Below are 21,282 nucleotides of genomic sequence, written 5' to 3'. Positions count from 1 at the left end.
AGCAATTATTGTTTGATTGTTTATCAGGTTATTGATACATGCATTTTAAACAACTTTGATTATACTTTAAGAAGTTAAAATTAAATTTAAGGTTTTTTTTCATACAAATAAAAAAATCATGCTACCTTTTCATGCTAGTAAGTTATATGAGTTATCAGATATTTATACGAAATACGGTTAATAGAAAGAAGTTTGATCGGTTTTTGATGAAAAATTTCCGATTAAACGGCTAGCTATGTTTTCATGAAACCAAAATCAAATATGATGGGTCATGGCAATCGTATCAACTGTCTTCAAATATGGCACAACTTGTTTTAAAATCATTTGCTTATATAAAAGCTTAAAATGATAAATAAGTTGTAAATGTTAGTAAACGTATATTTAAAAACTATATAGAAAAAAATAAATAATAAAAGTTGTGATTTGGAGTACAGGTAGTGAGACTTTCATATCATTTTTAATTTCTAAATTCAAGTTTTTACATATTCGCATCAATTTATCGTTTCTCTCACTTTCCCTCCTTTATTTGACAATGTCAAAACGTTTTAAAGTTTTAACCTGTCAAAACATCAAACAAACAAGTAACACATTACAACCGATTTATTTAAACATAACTATCAAACCGATCGACTTGATTCAGTTTTACCCAATTTAAATATTTAACTAGTTCAACGGTTATTAAATATATTTGATTTCATAAATATCCAACGGCCCAGATTTTCCCTCTATTTCCTTTAAACACCCTCCTCTTCTTCCCTCATTTTTGCACACACTTTCTCCATTCTAGGGTTTTACTTCAGGTTCAATTATCTTATATCCATCTATACATACACTTAATTATTTGTATACTTATTTTACTAGCTTATTAGACTCCATAATAACTTCAATTTTATTTATGACATGACTCGTCTCATCCATAATTATTTGTTACTTTTATATTGAATGATATTACGTTTAGCTAATGTTTAAATAGCTATAAATTACTTTATTAACTTTTATAGTTTCGTGTAGGTGATTTTAATTAATATGATTATTATTATTTATATGTTTTAGATAGATGGTCATGGATGGGCGATGGAAGGATGATTACGGAGTATTGCATCCGAACGCGTTAAATTTAAACGGATCTAACACGGTTCTGTCAGATCCAAAGGCTTTTAACGCCTTGAATCTAACAGAACCGTGTTTGGATCGGAATTATGTGAATGATACGCCGCCTGATCTGAGTGTTAGAAGGTCTAGTCCGTCGTCTAGCTCGAACAATGACGGTGACGTACACGATGATTTTGAACTCAGTGATGTGGTTTTTAAGTATATAAATCAGATGCTTATGGAGGAAAATATTGAGGAGAAGACGTGCACGCTTCATGATTCGGCTGCTCTTCGAGCTCACGAGAAGTCGTTTTATGATGTTTTGATGGTAAACGAGTCTCCAACAGTACCTGTTTATGATAATAATTTCAAAGATGAGATTACTGTGGAGGACTATGATTGTTTTGGTACGGGCTTTAGATCTGATTTTAGTGATTATAATGTTCCAGTTGGACCGACGATGTTTTCAAATATTGATTCACGGTCGAACAATAACAGTAGTGTTGTTGATTGTTTAGCTGATTCACCCGTGAGTGTTCAAAGTACGTCCGCTATGCAGTTTCATACTGGTTTTAGTGAATCAAGTAGAATCTTAGATCAAACTAAAGATGCTGGTAACGTGGTTCTAAAGGCTGAAGAATCGAGAGGACGGAAAAACCCTTATTCTGATAATGTTGTTGAAGATGGAAGGGTTACAAAACAGTCTGCAGTTTATACCGAGCCGACTGTTAGGTCTAAGATGTTTGATGATGTGTTGCTTTGCGGTGAAGGTAAAAACTTACCTCAAGGTAATTTTGTACACAATGGGGTGAATCGAGTGCAAGCGAAGGGTAATACGGGTAAGGGTCGAGGTAAAAAAGGTGTGAAAAAGGATGTGGTTGACTTGAGAACTTTGTTGACCCTTTGTGCACAAGCGGTTGCAGCTAATGATCAAAGGAGTGCAGTTGATTTGTTGAAACAAATAAGACAACACTCGTCACCAACGGGTGATGGTATGCAAAGATTAGCCCATTATTTCTCTGATGGGCTTGAAGCCCGCATGGCGGGCTCGGGAACTGAAATATACAACACTCTCCGTTCAAGGCCGACATCGGCTGTGGAAGTATTGAAATCTTACCATTTGTATCTCAGTTGCTGCCCGTTTTTAAAAATCTCTAATTTTTTCTCGAATAAAACTATTTTGCATACTGCGCGTAATACAAAGAAGCTGCATATAGTAGATTTTGGAATTCTATATGGCTTCCAATGGCCTTGTTTCATACAACGTCTCTCAAAACGGCCCGGTGGGCCACCTGAGCTTAGAATCACAGGCATTGACTTCCCATGTCCCGGTTTCAAACCATCCCAGAGGGTCGAGGAGACGGGAAGTAGGCTAGCTAATTATGCAGAAACGTTTAATGTCCCGTTTAAGTTTAAAGCCATAGCTCAGAAATGGGAAACAATTACTATTGATGATCTTGAGCTTGAGGATGATGAAACTTTAGTTGTGAACTGTGCGTCTCGGTTTAGATACTTGCTTGATGAGACAGTGATGGCGGATTGTCCAAGGAATAAAGTGTTGAACCTTATTTGGCGAATGAAACCGACTATTTTTATACAAGGTGTTGTTAACGGGTCTTACAACGCCCCTTTTTTTATTACAAGGTTTAGGGAAGCTTTGTTTTTCTTTTCTTCCATGTTTGATATGATTGAGGCAAATGCAACACGCGAGACCCCGGATAGAGTGTTGATTGAGAAGGTGTTTTGGGGGCGTGAAGCAATGAATGTTATTGCGTGTGAAGGCGGTGAGAGAATAGAGAGGCCAGAAACGTATAAGCAGTGGCAGGTTCGTAATGTAAGAGCTGGATTTCAACAGCTTCCGCTTAATCAAGAAATCTTGAAGTTGGCTAAAGAGAGAGCAAAGTCATGTTACCCACATAAGGATTTTGGGATTGATGAAGTTGGTCATTGGATGCTGCAAGGGTGGAAAGGACGGATTATACACGGGTTGTCTTCATGGGCGCCGGTTCAATAATAAGAATAAAGTTATGAGGATGCTACTGCCTACTGGCAATTTGCTGGAAGTTTGATAAATGAAGTATTCAAGTTTGTGCATCATGGACAACCTTCATTTTCCCTGAGGTATGTAATCCCAACTTCCATTAGTCATTTGAACATCTTAAGTCAGTATTAAAACTTGTAAAAATGTGTTTAGTCGATTATGAGACTAATCTACCATTGCCACTTTATAGTTCATTAGCAATAGAATAACATAGTGTCACAAGACCCATCTCAATGAGGGTCGTATCTTGGTTAGGACCGTCTAGGGGTGTAAACTAGCCGAGCCAAGCCCAAGCTCGTCAAGGCTCAAGCTCGGCTCGTTTCAAAATCTATTTCTAAAGTCGAGCTCGTTTATTATTTATATACATTTGTAGTTATTTTTATATTTAATTTATACACAATATAAAATATTTAATTATTTTTTCAGAAAATTTTGTATTATAATGACTATTATATAAATATATATTAAATATATTAAATCAGAATTAAATATATATCAATTGGTTGGTTTAGTCTCGCGCGCCGGCTCAAGCTCGATAAGTGAAACTTGGGTTTGGGATCGTATATAAAACAAATTTAGCTGTTTAAATCCTATAAAAAACCATTTTACTTAAGGCCCAATTTTTTTCTCGACTTTGGCCCAAAATTTTTTAACGATTCTCGGGCATGGCCCTGCTCTAGCGTGTTTAAACTCGCTGGATTCGAGCTTTTAACGAGCCTATCTCAATTAGCCCACAGGCGGTTTGACTCTTTTACACCCCTACTTCCATTTAACGCATGATTGAGCTTCACTGATTTTGTTATGTCTTGGACTAATCTGGGAGTGGCCTAATCGTTATGGGTAACCATGAACTCACATATTCACTCACACCTTCAAACATTTGGCTTGTGAAGATAGGCTTTACATTTACTATCATTGTATTTACTAAAATGCAATTCATTATACATATACACATTTAAGTGTGAAATTTATTAAATTTAAGATTTCATATTAAACATTTTTATACATCTGGTTCAGTTGCAGGTGTCAGCCAACCTCTGAACTCTTGAACCGGGATGGCTGCGGGTAGCAGATGCGGTTAATGATATTATAACATGGGGCATTGTCATTGATTACAAATTATAGGTTTGAATCTTGAGGAATATGTATTATTTATTTATAGTCAGTATTATTTATATTTTGAGATGCCCTTTGGAGTCTTGACGGACTGAATATTGTAATATTATTATAGTCAGTATAATTGTGTTAGATGGTCTTATACTCTTATAGCTGTTGACGTATTACAACATACTAATTGCATTCATTAGGAGAAATAAGAAAGCCAACAATATGTATAACTAAGACAAGAAAATATTTAGATGGTATCATTAGTAAAATATTAAAAAGTTTTGACTTGGACCACAAAAACAATTGTAGAGGAACCTCGTTAGAAGCTGCCTATGAGTTATCAATAATCAATATTAGCTCACTGTGTAACACAAACGGTCAACTTTTTCATTATATAAAAGTATGATGAAGGGTTTACAATTTCTGTAACAGATCAAAGTTTTTATAATAAACGGCGTGATGTGTCTTTGTGCGACATTTGACCAAATTTGATTCATTTTGTGTCTACTAACAAAGTTTTTACAACCAGGGAACAACACGCGTAGTGGTAACTAAACACAACCGGGACATCCTAGTTAGTAATGACTAGTTTTGTAAAAAGTGATGTGTTGGTAAAATGCCTCATAATTAAGCTCAAAACTAGACGGTGTAATGGTAACTAAGCATGTGATTGAACAACCAACCAACCCCCCCCCCCCCCCTCTTTTTCCCTTTGTATATATAACATTCCAACCAAAAAGTGTTCACGGTCCGGTTTTCGCGGTTTTTGGGTTAAACCGTGAACCAAACCATTAGTAACGGTTTTTTATATTGTAAACCGAAACCAAACCGTTGAATTTTTAAACCGAACCAAACCAAACCTTTGGTAACGGTTTGGTTTCACGGTTGGACTTGTTGCGCTTTATACAAAATGTCCAAAGTAAATATATGATATATACAAGTACATCGTTCATCAATTTGTAGAATTTAAGTTGTTAAAACACAAACTTGTAAAAACTAATGATGTTATCAAGAAACTTGCATAACACAAGTTGTCTAAATTTGTAAAAGTACACAGTAGGCCAGATTAAAATACCAGCCCATCTTTTTTCTTTGCTGTAGTAATAGCAGTGTTTCTATATGCAACAATAACTTTAATATAATTATGCATAATAATATTATTGTATATACATATTATATAATACTTAAAAAATAAATATAACCAAATCATACGGTCCGGTCCGGTTTTACACAGTTGGTTTTCGGTATAAATCGTAAACCAAACCGTTCATTGCGGTTTTAATTTTTTTAAACCAACCGAACGAAAGTTAATAAAAAAACCAACCGTGAAACCGAACCGATGACCGGTTTGGGCGGTTTCGCGGTTTCAAACCGAACCATGAACACCCCTACTATATGGTATGGGGTTGGGGTTGGGAGGGGGGGGGGGGTTCCCCTCGTTTTCCCTCCACAACATGGCTGCTGCGAGTGGCCCTTGAACAAAACAATATAAATATGAAAGAAAAATTAATTTCAAATAATTTCAACTATGCTTTATTGACAAATAACATCTCAACTTCACACTTGGCTAATAGCGGTCGTAACTAAATGTGTATTTATTTTCAACGGTCTGCGACTAACGGATGGTTAACTTCGTTAGTCGCTGCTTACGTTGCACGTCCAACTACCAAAAAAATAATAAAAATCTTACGTGTTATGATTACGTGACATGGATTCTTTATAAACATCTTTTAAATATTATACAAACAAAAAATTGGACTCCATCTCTTCATTCACTAACATGAATACACGATTACGTACGAAATGATATACCCTTCACTTAATGGAACAAAATTAACGAGATTAGTGATTTGGACGAAAATGGCAACTTAAAGAAACCATGAGGATGAAAATGGTTAAAAAAAATTTGGACGGAAACGACAAAAGTGACCAAATTATAGGGGACAAAAGTTGCGGTTGCTCTTTTTTGAAGCTTGGATTAATGACTATCCAAAGTCAAAACTTTTCGAGTTGGCTTGGGTTTGGTTCAGTTCGATCGGATTTCAAAGGACGATTCGTTGACTGGGATCATTTTTCGAGCAATTAATTGATCCAATCCAACGTCAATGGGCTGAGAACGCTCTAATACCAATGAGTTCAATCGCCAAAAAAAAGACCGTGCTCGTTGAAAATATCATGTCAAACCAAGGACCGGCCTGGCTCGACAGCCGAAGCCTTGAAACAAAGAATCGGGTCAGAACCCGAACAAAGAGGGGTTAGAGTTGAGAAGGGTGGGTTATTCATTTGGTTGGTTGGGGCATCAAAGAAAAGATGAGTGCGAATGGGACTGCAGACTTCTTCTACAGAGAGGCTCAACGTCTTGGTTATGTTGCAAGATCCGCCTTCAAGGTTATTAATTATTATTATTATTAACATTAAACCCTGACGAATGAAATAATAATAATAATAATAATAATTTTGATTTGGTTATTATTAATAGCTGCTTCAGATTCAGAAACAGTACAAATTAATTACGCCCGGTTCCTCTGTTCTTGACCTTGGCTGTGCTCCTGGTGCTTGGCTTCAGGTATCTTCATATATTATCTCATTTATGTCTGTTCAGTTATGTTCGTGAGCTATTCGTTTAGACTTTAGATTTTTAACCAATGAACGTGAACACAAATATTTGTTCAATTAACTGTTTGTGTTAGTTTAAAGTTAAATGACCAAACTCAAACACGGGCACGTACATGCTCTTGTTCATGGTCGTTAGGTTTGCTTACAGGCCTGTGAATTGATATTGTTTATTGTAAAATCAGGTAGCTTGTCAAAGCCTCGGTCCGTTGACAAATGGTGGTGCGGTTGTTGGCGTCGATCTTAAGGTGATTGATTTCACCGTTTATATTTCTTTTATTTGATTGATATAATCACAGTAGGTCTGTAGCAGACTTGTAAATTGACTCGTTTTTGCGGGCATTTTACTCAGAACAGAAGGTGAAGGTTCCGTCAACTCATTGCGATTCTAGAGTTTCAACTGTTTGTGCAGATGTCATGAATCTCCCTAAACATGATTTTCTAAATCTCTCACCTCAGGTATTAACTTAAAATCCTCAAATTTACCGGAAAGACTCCACTTTTAACTTAATTCTTTGCACTTTGTCATTATAATCAATCTAGGGGTGACAATTTTTTGCATGGAATGAAAAACAATAAGGTATTGGGTTGTTATAGACTTATATCTAACCTGTTTAAAAATGGGTAGTGATCTGAATGACCTTTTTAATTAAATGTAGGCATTTGCACGAGCTAAATGTTTAATGAACATTTCATGAACCATTCAGCGGGAAGTTCGTTTATTTAATAAACGGACGAGCATGAACATATTTTTTTTGTTCATTTAGTTAAACGAACAAACATGAACATATAAATTTTTGGGCCCATCACAAATTAGTCTAGATTTAATAACCTTTTTTATGGCCTAACTGCTTATATTTTAAACAAACGCACATAAGCGAACACGAACAAGAAAACCCTGTCTGTTTAATTGTTTGAATTCGATCTTATATTTGCTTAAAGTTAAATGAACCAACATGAGCATGCCCTTTAGTGTTTGTTCAGCTCGTTTACAAGCTAAATGTGTCGTGTTTGGGTTGACCTGTTTATTCCGTTTAGTAAAACAAGTCGGCCCGCCAACCTGTTTAATTTAATATGACCCGCTAACCCGTTCATGACCTGCTTAACCCATGGTTTAGATTCACCAACCCGATTAACACATTTACAACTTGATTATTACCCACTAGGCGCCGACGCCTTAACCTGTTTGACACGTTTAGATATATGGGTTGTGCTGGGATTTAACAATTGTGCAGGTTAGCGTTGATGTTTTTGACAAAAATAAAAATACAGGCCATGTTCATGTTGAACATTTCCATCCGCCAACCCGTTAACCTCCCAACGACACGTTTGACACCCAATTATCATAACTTATTAAGAAAAGTTTACAGTATTCTCATGTTTTGTATGTTAACTTTGGCAGAAACAAGGTTTTTCAGTTGTATTATCAGACATGTGTCCACTTGTTTCTGGTATCACAACACGCGATGCAGCTTTATCCGTGGAATTAGGGATGCGGGCTCTTGATTTGGCCCTTGGTGGATCTAAATTACCGAAAACACCATTGGACGGCTTGCCCTTGGAAGATGGTCATACAGAAATCCAACTCAACAAAGAAAATGATGTTGGTATACTTAAAACCGGAGGGCACCTTATTGTAAAGCTTCTAGAGAGCGAGGACACAAAAGGTAACATTTGATACGAGTTTTTTGATGTTAAGTGAGTGATTAATTTAAGTGCTTGGTGGTTGTAGAGGTTATCAAGATCTGCAAGCCTTTGTTTAGGAAGTCATCATGGTTGAGGCCTAAAGCTACAAGATCAAACTCAAGGGAGATTTATTTGATTTGCCAAGGTTTGAATTAGCTCCATTTTTTCAGGTAATTCTCCGAATTCCATAAATTTAGTTGATTTATTGAACTATATTATTGAGATAATGGCATGTTAGTTATGTAAATTGTACTGTTTTGTCATGTCGAATGTCGGTTTTGTCATGTTAGTTACGTCAAACCGGCTGATTTTACTTTATTTTGGGTACTTGGGTCGGTTTTAACGAGTTTATGAACTTATTAATAAATTGTTTCAGAGTAGTATCTACAGAAACAGTTGTAGTTATGGTCCTATTTGAGTATTTGATTGTACACACTCATCAAAATTACTAATTTCTTATGTATATCAGTAAATATAGTATATAATCCTTGTACTTTGTGTAGTTTATGCTAGTGTGAAATGTGTTATTATAAAACGAGTTATGTTTGATTACACAATAATGTACTACTATTCTCCAAGCGCCTTTAACAATTGATGAAGTCCATCGTGCTTGAAGAAATAACACGAGTTATGTTCGGTAGAACGTTGCAATCTATATTTAACCTGTCTGTCTTTTCCATGACTTATGTGAAATTTGTAAGCCGTCACTTAAACCATCTTGAATAACATGGAGCCTGACTGGTAACATGTTATAACACATAACATTGATACTGTCCACGCTCACAGCGTAACAGTTTTGTTTTTGCTGGCAACACGAGAACATTCCGTTAATGTAAAAGGTAAACTTTGTAAAATGAATTGTGGTGCCTTAAAGAGTAAAGACGTGAAATGTCTGACTAACCGAGTCATTAAAATAGATGGTTGGGCTAAATATACCCGCTTCTATTGTTTTTACTGAATGTAAGGGTTGCATTCAACATGTATGGGGGTATGTTTAGCTTCATCTTAAACATAAACTGACATGCAATGAAGATGGTTTGATAAAATGTCTTTATTATATTGCTTGCTTGTTAGCTGTCTACTTTTTTACAAGGTAGTGGATAAACCTACCTCATAGTAAGTAAAGTAGAAGGTACCGTATACGTGTATGTCATAACATGTTTTGTAGCCACAAGCACAACAAATCTTTGAAAACTTCATAGTGACACATATTAAGATGAGATTGGTATTTGGGTATGTAACGTCGTAGGAAGTTCTCCTGTGGTAATCAAAACAAATATGCAGGTCAGTTAAACAAGGTTAAGATTTTCATAGGTTTTTTTTTCACTAAAAGGATATCCTAAAAAAGGGATGTAATAGTGGTACAATTTTTGTTTGTCTCTCATCATTCTTTTTCATGTTGTCCCGACGGCTTGAGATATAATATTCAGAACCGGGTTGGACTTTCGGTATATAAATATCCAAACTGGGTATTGGGTACACCGGGTACAACCTGGAACCGGTTCCGGGTCGGGTCCGGAACCGTTTTTTTTTGGCACGTCTATGAGCCGTATACTCGTATGATGAGTATTTGAATAGGTTATAGAGGGCGTGAATTACAAAAGCTTAAAACTAATTGGCCTTTTTTTCCAACTAGAAAACAACAAAACTTTAGATTATTTTTATTTCTTTTTTCATTCCCTAATATTTGTCGTATATAATTAAATATTTTTTGGTGATATAATTACTGGTTATTATATTTTGTATTATATGATAAAAACACTTGAGCAGTCTTCGAAGCCACTCACTTAAATCACAAACTAAACCATTATCATAACCCTTCATTATTATCAGAATAAAAATATTTGATCATCAAAAGTTGTCTGCAAGTCTACAATCATTTCATATATTGTTTTCTTACGTAATAAGATACGGTAGTTTGTTAATATAAGAAAAAAAACAAATTTTGTGGCATCGCCTTATTAAGTTATTAAACATTTTGTTCTAGCTAGTTTATCATTTTGAAGAATATAGTATTTTTAATTTTGGAAAGAAAAATATGTGTATAATGAGGCATCCCAATCTTGTAAATAACGAGTTAAACTAGTTAGAAGTACCTTTATATACCGCAACACCGATATTTTTGAGAGAAAACGTGGTTTTATACCATATATATAATAATGCTATACTTAAATTAATCTTGATTATATGATATATTTTTATAAAATGATATGAAATATTTATAGCTTTATTATTTTAAAAATCATAACAAAAAAATTGTCCACGATTGTTCGAGTTTCTTTTGACCATTAAGTCATTTTAACTTTTGATTTTACAACTATTTAAATTTTAAATAGTGACTGATTAAAGCAGTTACCATTTTTCATAACAAAAAATAATCATTTGTATTTGACCCTCTATATACATATATAGTCATAAAAAAGGTAATAACATAATGTTTTCTTATATTTGAACTTATTGGATTTATCAACATTTCACAATCCCTATCATTATCTGTACCGACTACCGACGGATGCAACGCAGGAGGATAAACCAAACAAAGCCACAGTCATCGTCAAGGGACCCAAACCATGGGTCACAGTCACACCAATACAGAATAAGCATCGAATAATCGAATAAATAAAGCAACCCACTAAATATTTGTTATCACTCTATTTTGTATTCAGTTTAATATATAACAAGCAAGAAATTACATTTTTTTTCAATGACATTATACGACTACTTTATCCAAAAGTGAAATAAAGCAATGACTTTAAACCATACCTTAAAATTCTGAAAACTTGAGATTGTTTCACGATCGAGCTTTAAGTTTATAATTATACATATACATAGATGACATAAGAATCACATTGTCGAAATCAAGTTTTCTATGAAAATAGCCAACATTTTATTATGTGCTCTAGGCTCATAAATCAATTGATCTTGGTATCGATACCGGTACAAGTAACATATAAACTTAACCGATACATGTATGGTTAAGAAATTGGCTAAATTGGTACATGTACCGGTGCGATAACAACATTCAATAGAAGATATGATCAATGAAGTTTGGTGGTCTAGTTCTGTTCAATGAAGTACATGTACGGTTAACGACTGCTTATCCCTAATTGGAAAGGTCGATAAACTTCAAGAGCTGACTATATGATTAAAATTAGGTTGGAAATAGTCAAACAGTATAATACCGAAATACCTGTAAGTACCGAATACCGAAATCCTAAAATCTTGATACCGATACTTGTACTGAATAAGCTAAATCTATAATAGCATAAAAAGACAACGAGTATTAGGGAGAAATAGTTTAATCCCTAACTTAGAGCATATATAGTGGAGCAAATGCCAACAAACAATTTCAATGACACAGTGAGTTTATACAAAAAAAAAATGAGAAATACGCCAATTGGGCCAAGTAATATAAACATCATTTGACCTACTTTATCCTTAAAAACTAAAAACCCATAGCTTTTATATTTTAATTGATAATTGAGTGAATTTTTGCTTCTTTTTTTTTTCGAGTTTTTTGAATTCACCAACACGCTACTCTTAGTATTGCATCAACTATCTTATTTTTAAGAAAAACTTTTTGCACCTTGGAGGCCGGAATGAAATAATGAACATTAGATATATCTTTCAATGAAAAAAAAGGGGTTAAATCCTACACCATTGACTTATTAAAAACGAAATATGTCCTAAGACATGGAGTAGCTTCTTTCCTCATAAATAATCTTTCTTAGAAAAATAATATCATCTTTAATTGAAAACTTGATTTACAAGGTACGATGATTTTATCCAAAAAGAAATGATCGTTTACTTCTACAAAAAGTAAAAAAGAGGCGGGAAAAAGTAAATAGTGGCCCAGATTCGAATGAATCCACCCACCATCCCAGAAGCTTCATTTTGAGAAAAAACACTCCACGTGTCACCATTCAGACAAATCAAACCCTTATTATTGTCAGATAGAATCCACGTAGGATCAGACCAGCTTCCGGAACAAGTCACATATCATCTATAAAACCCCTCAAACCAAACACAAATGTAATTCCATTATATTATCATCATTTTATTAATATTATTAATTTGTTACTATGGAGGTGGATTGTGGTTATTTGTCGGCTGAGGAAGGTTGTAGGACACCCAAACGGTGTGGAGGTCCGGTGAAGTGTCCGGCGGCGCCGAGGAAGAAGGCGGCTCAATTGAAGCGGAAGAAGCCGCCGTCAAACGGGTATTTTCAGTCACCGGATATTGAGGTTTTCTTTGCAATGGCACGAAGAAGAGAAGCTTGTGCATGATTCATTATTATTATTTTTTTTATATCTTTGGAATCGATATCTTATTGTAATAAGGATTCCACGAAATTATTATTTTGTTGGCTTTATTTTAATGAATGCTACTTTATAATTTTATATATATGATGAAATGTGTTTTTGAATTATTGTTGGTCACTTTATAAGTATGTTAATTAGTTACTATCAGATTTCAGCTGCTTCATACGCTTTTAAAGTTGCAGTTTCATGAATTATTATAGTTAAAAGAGTTAGCGACACGGCACATGATGCTCCCTTGTAACATATCGTATCGACTTGTTCATTTATAAATGCAAAAACTATCTAGTATATTAATTGCGAAAACTGTTGAACAAGAAATTTATCCTATTAATTACTCACTCCGTCCCATTTTAAATGTCCATTTTTCCATTTTTTGTTGTCCCAATTTAAATGTCATTTCCATACATATAAATTCAATTTTCAATTGTGCTCTTACTATTAAATGTCATTTTTTAGCCAATAAAGAAAAATGGTTTTAGCCATAATAACTTAAAGGACATTATTGTCATTTTACAACTTATAAAGTAAAATGATCAAACATTTCTTAATTTTTGTGTTTTGGGTCCTATAACATTTAAAATGGGACGGAGGGAGTAAGTTTTTCACTTTGGGGAGCGTCAGTCCTATTTGTCAAGAAGATGGATGGATCCTTCAGATTGTAGGAACAAACTGATTATTAATTATTAAGAATCGATATCCACTTTCTAAAATCGATGATTTGTTTGGGTGTAACAAATTGGTATAAGAATCATTGGTTATAGCGAACTAGTAAGTCTAGTCTATAACTATAACTTAATGACTTGATAAAATGTTTTAATTGCATACATATTGCATTTCATGCATATCACATACGTTTATTATATAAATTAGATTAATCGGATATTGTTGAGTCATGCATGTCTTCGTCTCACGAGTATGAGACCGACCCTGAGGAGGTCCCGGGCCCCCATTAGACCCGTCTATGGACTATGATCACTGATGATGTAGAGAGACCACCCATCCTTGATCCTTGCACCCTAGAGAAGCGATGTAAAATATAAGTTTTGATTGTATTGCATACATATACAAACATAAGAACCAATTTACGAGGACCAGTTTTCTTCTTGATGGATAAAAAAATCATTTGAAACATCACATGTATCTTGTAAGGGATGATGATTTTATAATAAAAACACCTTCATTGATAAAAAGCAAAGCAAACGTCAACGTGTTTGTCAACTATGGTAATCAAAGAATGGGAGGCCGTTATATTATTAAACAGTTAAATGTAAAAATAAGTGAGTTGAGGTGAAAAAAAAAGGACGTTTGACAGCTAACGTAACATTGAATAAAAAGATGATGTTTTGAATAATGTGTGGATGAATCCAATAATGATAATTTCATATGAGCTTAATTGACGTTTAGTAAAATTAATCAACCGCGCTACATTTTATAAGCAATGTGACCCATAAATATTAAACAAAATTATGATATAAACTTATTAGAGAATCTATCTGTATATTTGACTTTAACTATATATATATAAAGATAGATGGTTTATTTGTTTACATCTAAATGGAACCATTCAGATGTAAACATCTAATTCATTCAGACTTCAAACTGTTTGGTTCCAAACAGAAAAACATCTGAATGGTTAAAATTAGATCTGAATCATTCAGACTTACTGTTGTTGCTGAATGTGATAAATGCTCATTCAGATCCGAATGAACCAAACAGCCCCAAAATGTGTTTTTTAGCTCTCTTTTTAAGCAAACGAATGCTTGTTAAACGTATAAAGAAAAGGAGTGACAGTTTAGTTGAAGAGTATTTTTTAAGTGCTTTTCTCCTTTAATTTCCTTTCCAAAAATCAGAAAAAACAAATAAAGTTTAACAGGGTAAACTAAACTGTAAAGGGTGGTGTTGTCGAAAGCTTTTTGGTAAATCATATTATTCTTTCTGAGAGAGAATGAAAGTGAAAACTGAAAATACTCTTTATTCCTAAACACAATTTTCTTTTTCTAAAGAGTAGAAATTCCCTATTTTTATAACAATTGTTTTAAATGCCTTTATTTATTTAGTATTTTTGTTTTAAATATACAAAGGTCGTTCAAAAAAATGTTCTCGTCTTATAAATGAATCTGTTTATATTATCAAATTGTTTTAAGAGGTCAAGTTAATATTTATATTAGCCAAAAGGAAACTAAGTGGTCAAGTTAATCAAAATGTATATTTTACCAATTGCATTTCACATAAGTCTTTCGTTTTAAGCATTCACAAAAAATTTCTACATTTTTAAATTAGTTATTATAATTTATAAAACACTCCTATTTATTTATTTATTTTCTAAAATTTAACAGCTTGTAATAATCTGGTGTATTTGAAAAAGGAGAAATGAAGCCATTTCAAGGAAATGGGATTGTAATCAGTAAGATGATTGAATATGTTAAAGCTTTGGCGTATATATGGATAAGAAAATAGATCATTATTTAAGTCTTGTGTAATTTACTTTTTTGAATTGTTTGGTGTTTTTTTTTTGTTGGCCTTGCCTTGTTTAATGGAAATTTTTTGTTTGAATTTTTTTTTTCTAAATATAACACGTAACGCAAAATAATCCATAGAACTTTTATTCAAATAGTAGAAGTACGTCAAAGTTCAAGCACCTCTTAAACTGGAGGTGCACAAATCGGGTTTTTTCTAATACTCGGGTTCGGGTATGGAGTTTTGGGTATGATCGGGTATTGGAAAATCGGGTATTGAGAGAAATCGGGTAGGGTTCGGGTAGGGTATTGAGGAGAAAAACTCAACCCTATGTACCCGGGTAGAGTATGATCGGGTTCGGGTATTGGAACCGGGTACGACCGGGTATTAATACCCGATTTTGAATTTGTAATTTTATTATACATTATTTAATTTGTTTAACATTTAAATTTGCTTTGTAATGTATAAAAATAATTAAACGATATTACAAAAACCATAAATTCACTTAATTACAAATTAATTTACTAGTAATATACATTTTACAACGCTTAAACATAAAAGTTGTGAAGTAAACATAAAATATACTATAAAAACTCATATATTATTTCGGGTATTAGAAAATTGGTATCGGGTATAACCGGGTATCGGGTATAGGGTATGACCGGGTCCGGGTATTTACGGGTATAAATCGGGTACGGTTCCGGGTACAGGTAATGACCTCAAAATGCATACCCTATCCATACCCTACGGGTACGGTCGGTTCCGGTTTCGGGTATAGAATACCCGGGTATGAAAAACCGGTTTCAGGTATTTTTTTCGGGTCCGGTTCCAGGTACAGGTTTTTTGTACACCTCTAGTCTTAAACCGTTAAGTTCTAGATTAAAGAGTTCATGACCCATTGCCCACTTTAATATGTTAGAAGCCCATTTAGACCATTAAATGAGTATAGCCCACTAAAGAGCATATAATATTATGAATTTGAGGTTTGAGAACTACGAGTTCATTAAATTTGGTTTCAACTTTTTTTTAACCGCCGTTTGGTGACATGAAGTGATGAACTCAAGGCCTTCCAACCTCATGATTTTTAGTCATTAATGGGTTATCAACATCATTGGTTGATTTCGCGCTACTTAAATCAGATTATTTGGATTTAGATGATTAATAATAATTTCTCTAATTTAAATGTAAAAATTAAAATATCAATTAGACTGATTCGAATAAACAAAATTAGATAGATACAATGCATACATAATAATGATAATGAAGAGGTAGGTCCCAGCAGAGCCCAGTTGGACCCGCAAGACTCACCTTAAACAGGGACGTCTGCGCAGAGACCAACTGGATCCGCAGGACCAACCATGCTCAGAGAAGTGACGTCCTTACGCGCAGTATGCAAGCTGGTCCCGCAGGAAATGCCTCCCATGGTGAAGGACTCCGCCTGTTCCCGCAGCCTCGGATACAAGCCATGAGGGAAGGCCACCCGCGCAGCATGGCTACACGCACTAGGCACTTAACTCTCCCCAGTGTCACCTGAAGGAATGAGCAAAGGCGGGAGGGGGAAAACTCCCGCCTAAATGAGCCAGTCCGTATGATGGAGGATCTTTTGTGTGATACCTGACGAGGTACAGACAAAAGATCTGACCAAGAATGCGACAGCTCACTGACAGCAGCATGGCAGACAGCACGCCACAGCACTGTGACCAATAGCCGCCGCCTACCCACCAACTCCTGCCATACCACGTGCCTAGCCTGTAGTTGGCAGAAGAGGAAGAGTGCACGACACGCCTGCTCTGTGTCAGCCGCTACCTATCCACCACTCACAGGCAGGGCACGTGCATAGGTTACAGTTGGTAGCGTGTTGGGCCGGCTAAACCCCTTGGAAACCTACCTTCGGCTATAAATACCCCAATGGTATGATCATCTTATCTTATCATATATACCTGATATCTGCTCTAGCAATCTCTTAATATACTTTTATATTTAAAGAGCAATCTAGTCTGATTCTCACGCCGGAGGGTGGTCACAAGGAGGAACCCCCCCCTTCTCAGTGACGAGCTCACGGTGTCTGTTTTGCAGGTTATCAGAAGAACCATCTTCCAAGGGTTTAACCCCTCGTGGGAAACAGCTCTCCAACCCCCAGGTTACCAGTAATCTGTCGAGGGTTCGACTGGTGTTTCTTCATTGGCGCCATCCGTGCATAAAGCTAGAACTACAATTTTCTCCAGTTTTTTCAAAACTTTCTACAAAAGATGGTTAGAGAAATTCCGGTAACCACAACCCCAGCTATTGGGGGGAATACCGGCAACACAGTTTTTACAAACACTACTCCGGCTACCGAAGCCGGAGCAAGTGAAGTAAATTTTACGAACACTACCCCACTTACTAAAGCAGGGGCAAGAGCAGTAAATGACCGCCTACTGGGATCCACCGATACCCAGTTTGAAAAACGAAGACTCCCCCGCCAGACTCTCGACGAAGTCAAGGCATGGGCGGAGGCACGACAAAAGGAATTCCAGGCTGAGTTGAACGAACGCTTGCGTTCCGTGCAACAGGCCGACGAATTCGAATACTGGGAGGATGACTCGGAGGAATCCGACTCCGACGCGAACCCTCGTCATAAGGCAAAAGGGAAGCGTAAAGAAACGGAAACCCAACCGAAAAGGCATTTTGGACAAGCCTTCAAACCAAAAAGCATAGATGGAAGTCCACGAGACTTCTCTAAAACGTTCAGACCAAACGTTACAAATGCAGGAACGTCCAAATTTGCAAGGGACATTGCTGAAGCAATTGCCCCGAAGAGTGCTAAACAAATGCCTAACATAGGCACATATGACGGCCTATCTGATCCAGACGATCATTTGAACAGGTTCATAGCGGGGGCAACCGTTAGCAATTGGACGGAACCCACGTGGTGTTACATGTTCCAAATGACGCTGGTGGGGGCTGCTAGGGCTTGGTTCGATCGTTTACCGGTTAACCACATTTACGACTGGGCAGACTTCCAGCAGAAGTTTAGCCAACACTTCAGCCAGCAGCGAAAGTATACCGAGGAGCAATGGACAATCCTCAAATGCACACGGGAAGAAGATGAATCTCTGCCAAACTTCATCACTCGCTTCAACTCAAAGAAGTTAAGTTTGGGCAATATCAGCGAGGATCTTGTTCGCGCAGCCTTCATCCAGGGCGCGCAGGACCCAGAGCTTATCCGCACCCTAACGGGTAAAGATGGAATGCCATCCACATGGGATGGCATCATGACAGCAGCCAAACGCTATGCGGAAACGGAGAAGCAACTGGGTAGAGACCTTCCGCAGAGCACAAACCTTTACACCCAGAGGACGAGAGAGGACAACGTCCTCACCGCCCGATTGAACAAAAAACGGAAGCAAGGCATTTGGCAGTCAAGGGTAAACTTTGACACCTCATCCGGCTTACAGCACCGATTGGGTGAAAGGGATAATGTAAAGCCGCACCGGAACTCCAGATGGACGCCACTTACCAAAAGCGTCACTGACATATTTGCTACTGAAGAACTCCCATGGCCAAAGCCTCCAGTAATCCGACATCGTCACGATGCTGATCGGAGCAAGTACTGTGACTATCACAGAACAAAAGGCCACAACACTGAAGAATGCATAGACGTAAAAGACATGGTCGAAACATTCGTCAGAGATAGGACGCTCGCGCACCTCGTGGCAAAATAAAAGCTAAGCAGGCAGGCAGGTGCGTGTGGAACCACGGCTGGGGTAAACACGAATAAAAAATCAGCTTCAATAGAGACTACATGCTGCGTAAAGAACGAGATCCCGAAACAGGTGCGTGTCGGCTCGATGGCACTCCTGTCCCAACATGGAAGGGAGTTCAATTACACAGTTTGCATGTAATCAATTCCAATTTGTAAAGAGAAGGCCAAGAGCCACTTCTAATGGAAATGATTCTCTTTAAGAATATCGAAGCTGATGATTTTACATTTATACTTTTCTGGACACTAATATGCCGGTTTTCACCGCATAATTACGTGAAGTCAGTGAATGGGAAGGCGGTCCTACCCGCACGAACCCAATAACGTGACAAACCTTCACGCAGGTCAGTTGAAGGGGAAAAAGTTCAGCACCCAAAAATGAAAGTGCCGGTCTATCCGCATGAATCATTAAGGAAACTGAATAATAACCTGTCAACAACCGCGCGTCGAACGGTTAAAACTATCCAACACTGGTGACGACATTCACATTACGTGAAGTCGTTGCGTGGGAAGGCGGTCTTACCCGCACGAACCCAATAACGTGGCAAACCTTCACGCAGGTCAGTTGAAGGAGTTCATCCCATTAAATGAAAGTGCCGGTCTATCCGCATGAATCATGAAAGGAAAATGAACACTAACCTATCGACAACCGCGCGTCGAACGGTTCAAAACAAAATTCTTAAAAAGGTAAGAAAACCTACACGCAGGTCAGGTATGGGTAAAGTTTTGCCATCCTAAGTGCAAGTGACGGTTCTACCCGCACAATCACGAAAGAGGAAGCAAAACTTCACACCTATTATCAACCACGTTCAAAGGTTAACTTATCCTCAAAAAGTAAGAAAAACCAGCACGCAGGTTAGATAAAAGTTAAAGTTTAGCCATCCTACCAAGTGCAAGTGACGGTTCTACCCGCACAATCACGAAGGAGGAAGCGAAACTTTAACCCACTATCAACCACGTTCAAAGGTTCTTATTCTAAACACTTGGAAAATTGCTATTTTAAACTAAGTATGCAAGTCATAAGTTTATAAAGCAAAGAATCCAATGAAAGGAATAACAATCGTATATTTCAATGATATATTACAACAGTGGCCGGGTAACTACCCGCCTAAAAGAAATCTATACAAAGCGAAGTCTATCTTAGCAGTGGGAAGGGACCTTCAGGATCAGGCTTCAGGGCCACCTCCGCTTGGACCAGCACCGTCAGAGCGCGGCTGCCCAAGGAAAGCCTTAAGGATGTTTAGCCCATCATCAGCAGCAGCAGCTTCGTTCACCTTCTCCACCACTGGATGCGGGAAGGCAGCGTACTGGTTCACAGCTTGGTCATAAGCAGCTTCAGTATTAACATTGAATAAAGGGAAGTTGGAGGGCGGAAAGCCTCTCTCAGCAAACCCTAGACCAAGCAGGAAGCCAGTCTTCTCCCCATCCTCATGAGAAGCGTTGAGGGCTGTGCTCATCGCATCGTCATAAGAGGTCTCTGAAAGGACCCGACGCACAACCTACAAAAGAATACAAGTTAGAACATTTTCTAATTACGAGCGGAAAGCGTAAAGAAAAAGATAAAGATACCTGAGGCAACGCTTCTCGAAGCAGCCATTGGAGGGTAGCTTGACTTTCTTTGTAAGCACGTTCGGCTCCGCTCTTATCAAGGTTGGCAAGTTGAACTTCCTTGGCGGCAGCCTCTTCGACGCTTTTGAGTTTCCTTTCAGTGCGGTCAAGCACCCCCCTCTGGTCAAGGATCTCCTGCAGCTTCTTAGCATCTTCCATTGCCAAGGCGTCATGAGCATGCTGAAGAGCCTTTAATTTGCATTTAAGCTGCTCATTCTCTTCGCGAAGCGGCTCAGCAACAGCTTCAGCCTTGGCAGCCCTCTCAGTTGAGTTTCGCGCAGTCTCCTTGGCCAGCCGAAGCTGTTCATTCACAGCTTGGGCAGCCTTGGAGCGGGCCTCGAGTCGCGCCTGGACTTCAACCTCGAGGGCCTTGAATGCCTTCTCCTTCTCGGCTGCGGCAGCGGCCAACTGCCGGTTCTCCTCCCGAAGAGCCCGCGCTTCAGATACATCTTTGGCGCGAGCTGCTTTTAACTTGTCGTTTTCACGACAAAGCAGCTCGACGCGGGGCTGCGTCCGGGCCTGGAGAACCCGAAGCTCATTGGTTAGCCTACCCTCTTGGTAGCTAGCCATGGCTTCCCCCAACGCACCATGAGGAGCAGCGTGGCGAGCCCAGT

General features: G+C 37.3%; 1 protein-coding gene and 1 pseudogene across 2 annotated transcripts; both read left to right on the top strand.

Annotated features, from left to right (window-relative positions):
• The first annotated feature begins 1,026 nt into the window (after positions 1 to 1,026).
• Positions 1,027 to 4,369, top strand: LOC143561906 (scarecrow-like protein 14 pseudogene; annotated as a pseudogene). The gene is made up of 2 exons (XR_013140389.1): positions 1,027 to 3,213; positions 4,151 to 4,369. The product of XR_013140389.1 is annotated as a scarecrow-like protein 14 pseudogene (transcript).
• Positions 4,370 to 6,548: 2,179 nt separating this feature from the next.
• Positions 6,549 to 9,427, top strand: LOC143561887 (uncharacterized). The gene is made up of 6 exons (XM_077049852.1): positions 6,549 to 6,628; positions 6,720 to 6,806; positions 7,039 to 7,101; positions 7,211 to 7,312; positions 8,256 to 8,520; positions 8,586 to 9,427. Exons 1-6 carry the CDS (start codon positions 6,551 to 6,553, stop codon positions 8,693 to 8,695), a joined length of 705 nt encoding a protein of 234 aa, XP_076905967.1. The 5' UTR covers positions 6,549 to 6,550; the 3' UTR covers positions 8,696 to 9,427.
• The last annotated feature ends 11,855 nt before the right edge of the window (positions 9,428 to 21,282 follow it).

Source organism: Bidens hawaiensis, unplaced genomic scaffold (genome assembly GCF_021521415.1).
Source record: "Bidens hawaiensis isolate Kalapana, Puna unplaced genomic scaffold, B.hawaiensis_p1.1 tig00020885_1, whole genome shotgun sequence".
Classification (NCBI taxonomy): Eukaryota; Viridiplantae; Streptophyta; class Magnoliopsida; order Asterales; family Asteraceae; genus Bidens; species Bidens hawaiensis.
This window is presented reverse-complemented; position numbering and strand designations above follow the sequence as displayed.

Excerpts from the sequence above, each read along its gene's own strand:
- LOC143561887 (XM_077049852.1), top strand. The coding sequence starts at position 6,551 with ATGAGTGCGAATGGGACTGCAGACTTCTTCTACAGAGAGGCTCAACGT. Across the intron at positions 6,807-7,038 it reads CTCCTGGTGCTTGGCTTCAG|GTAGCTTGTCAAAGCCTCGG; the intron begins GTATCTTCATAT and ends TTGTAAAATCAG. Across the intron at positions 7,313-8,255 it reads TTCTAAATCTCTCACCTCAG|AAACAAGGTTTTTCAGTTGT; the intron begins GTATTAACTTAA and ends TAACTTTGGCAG.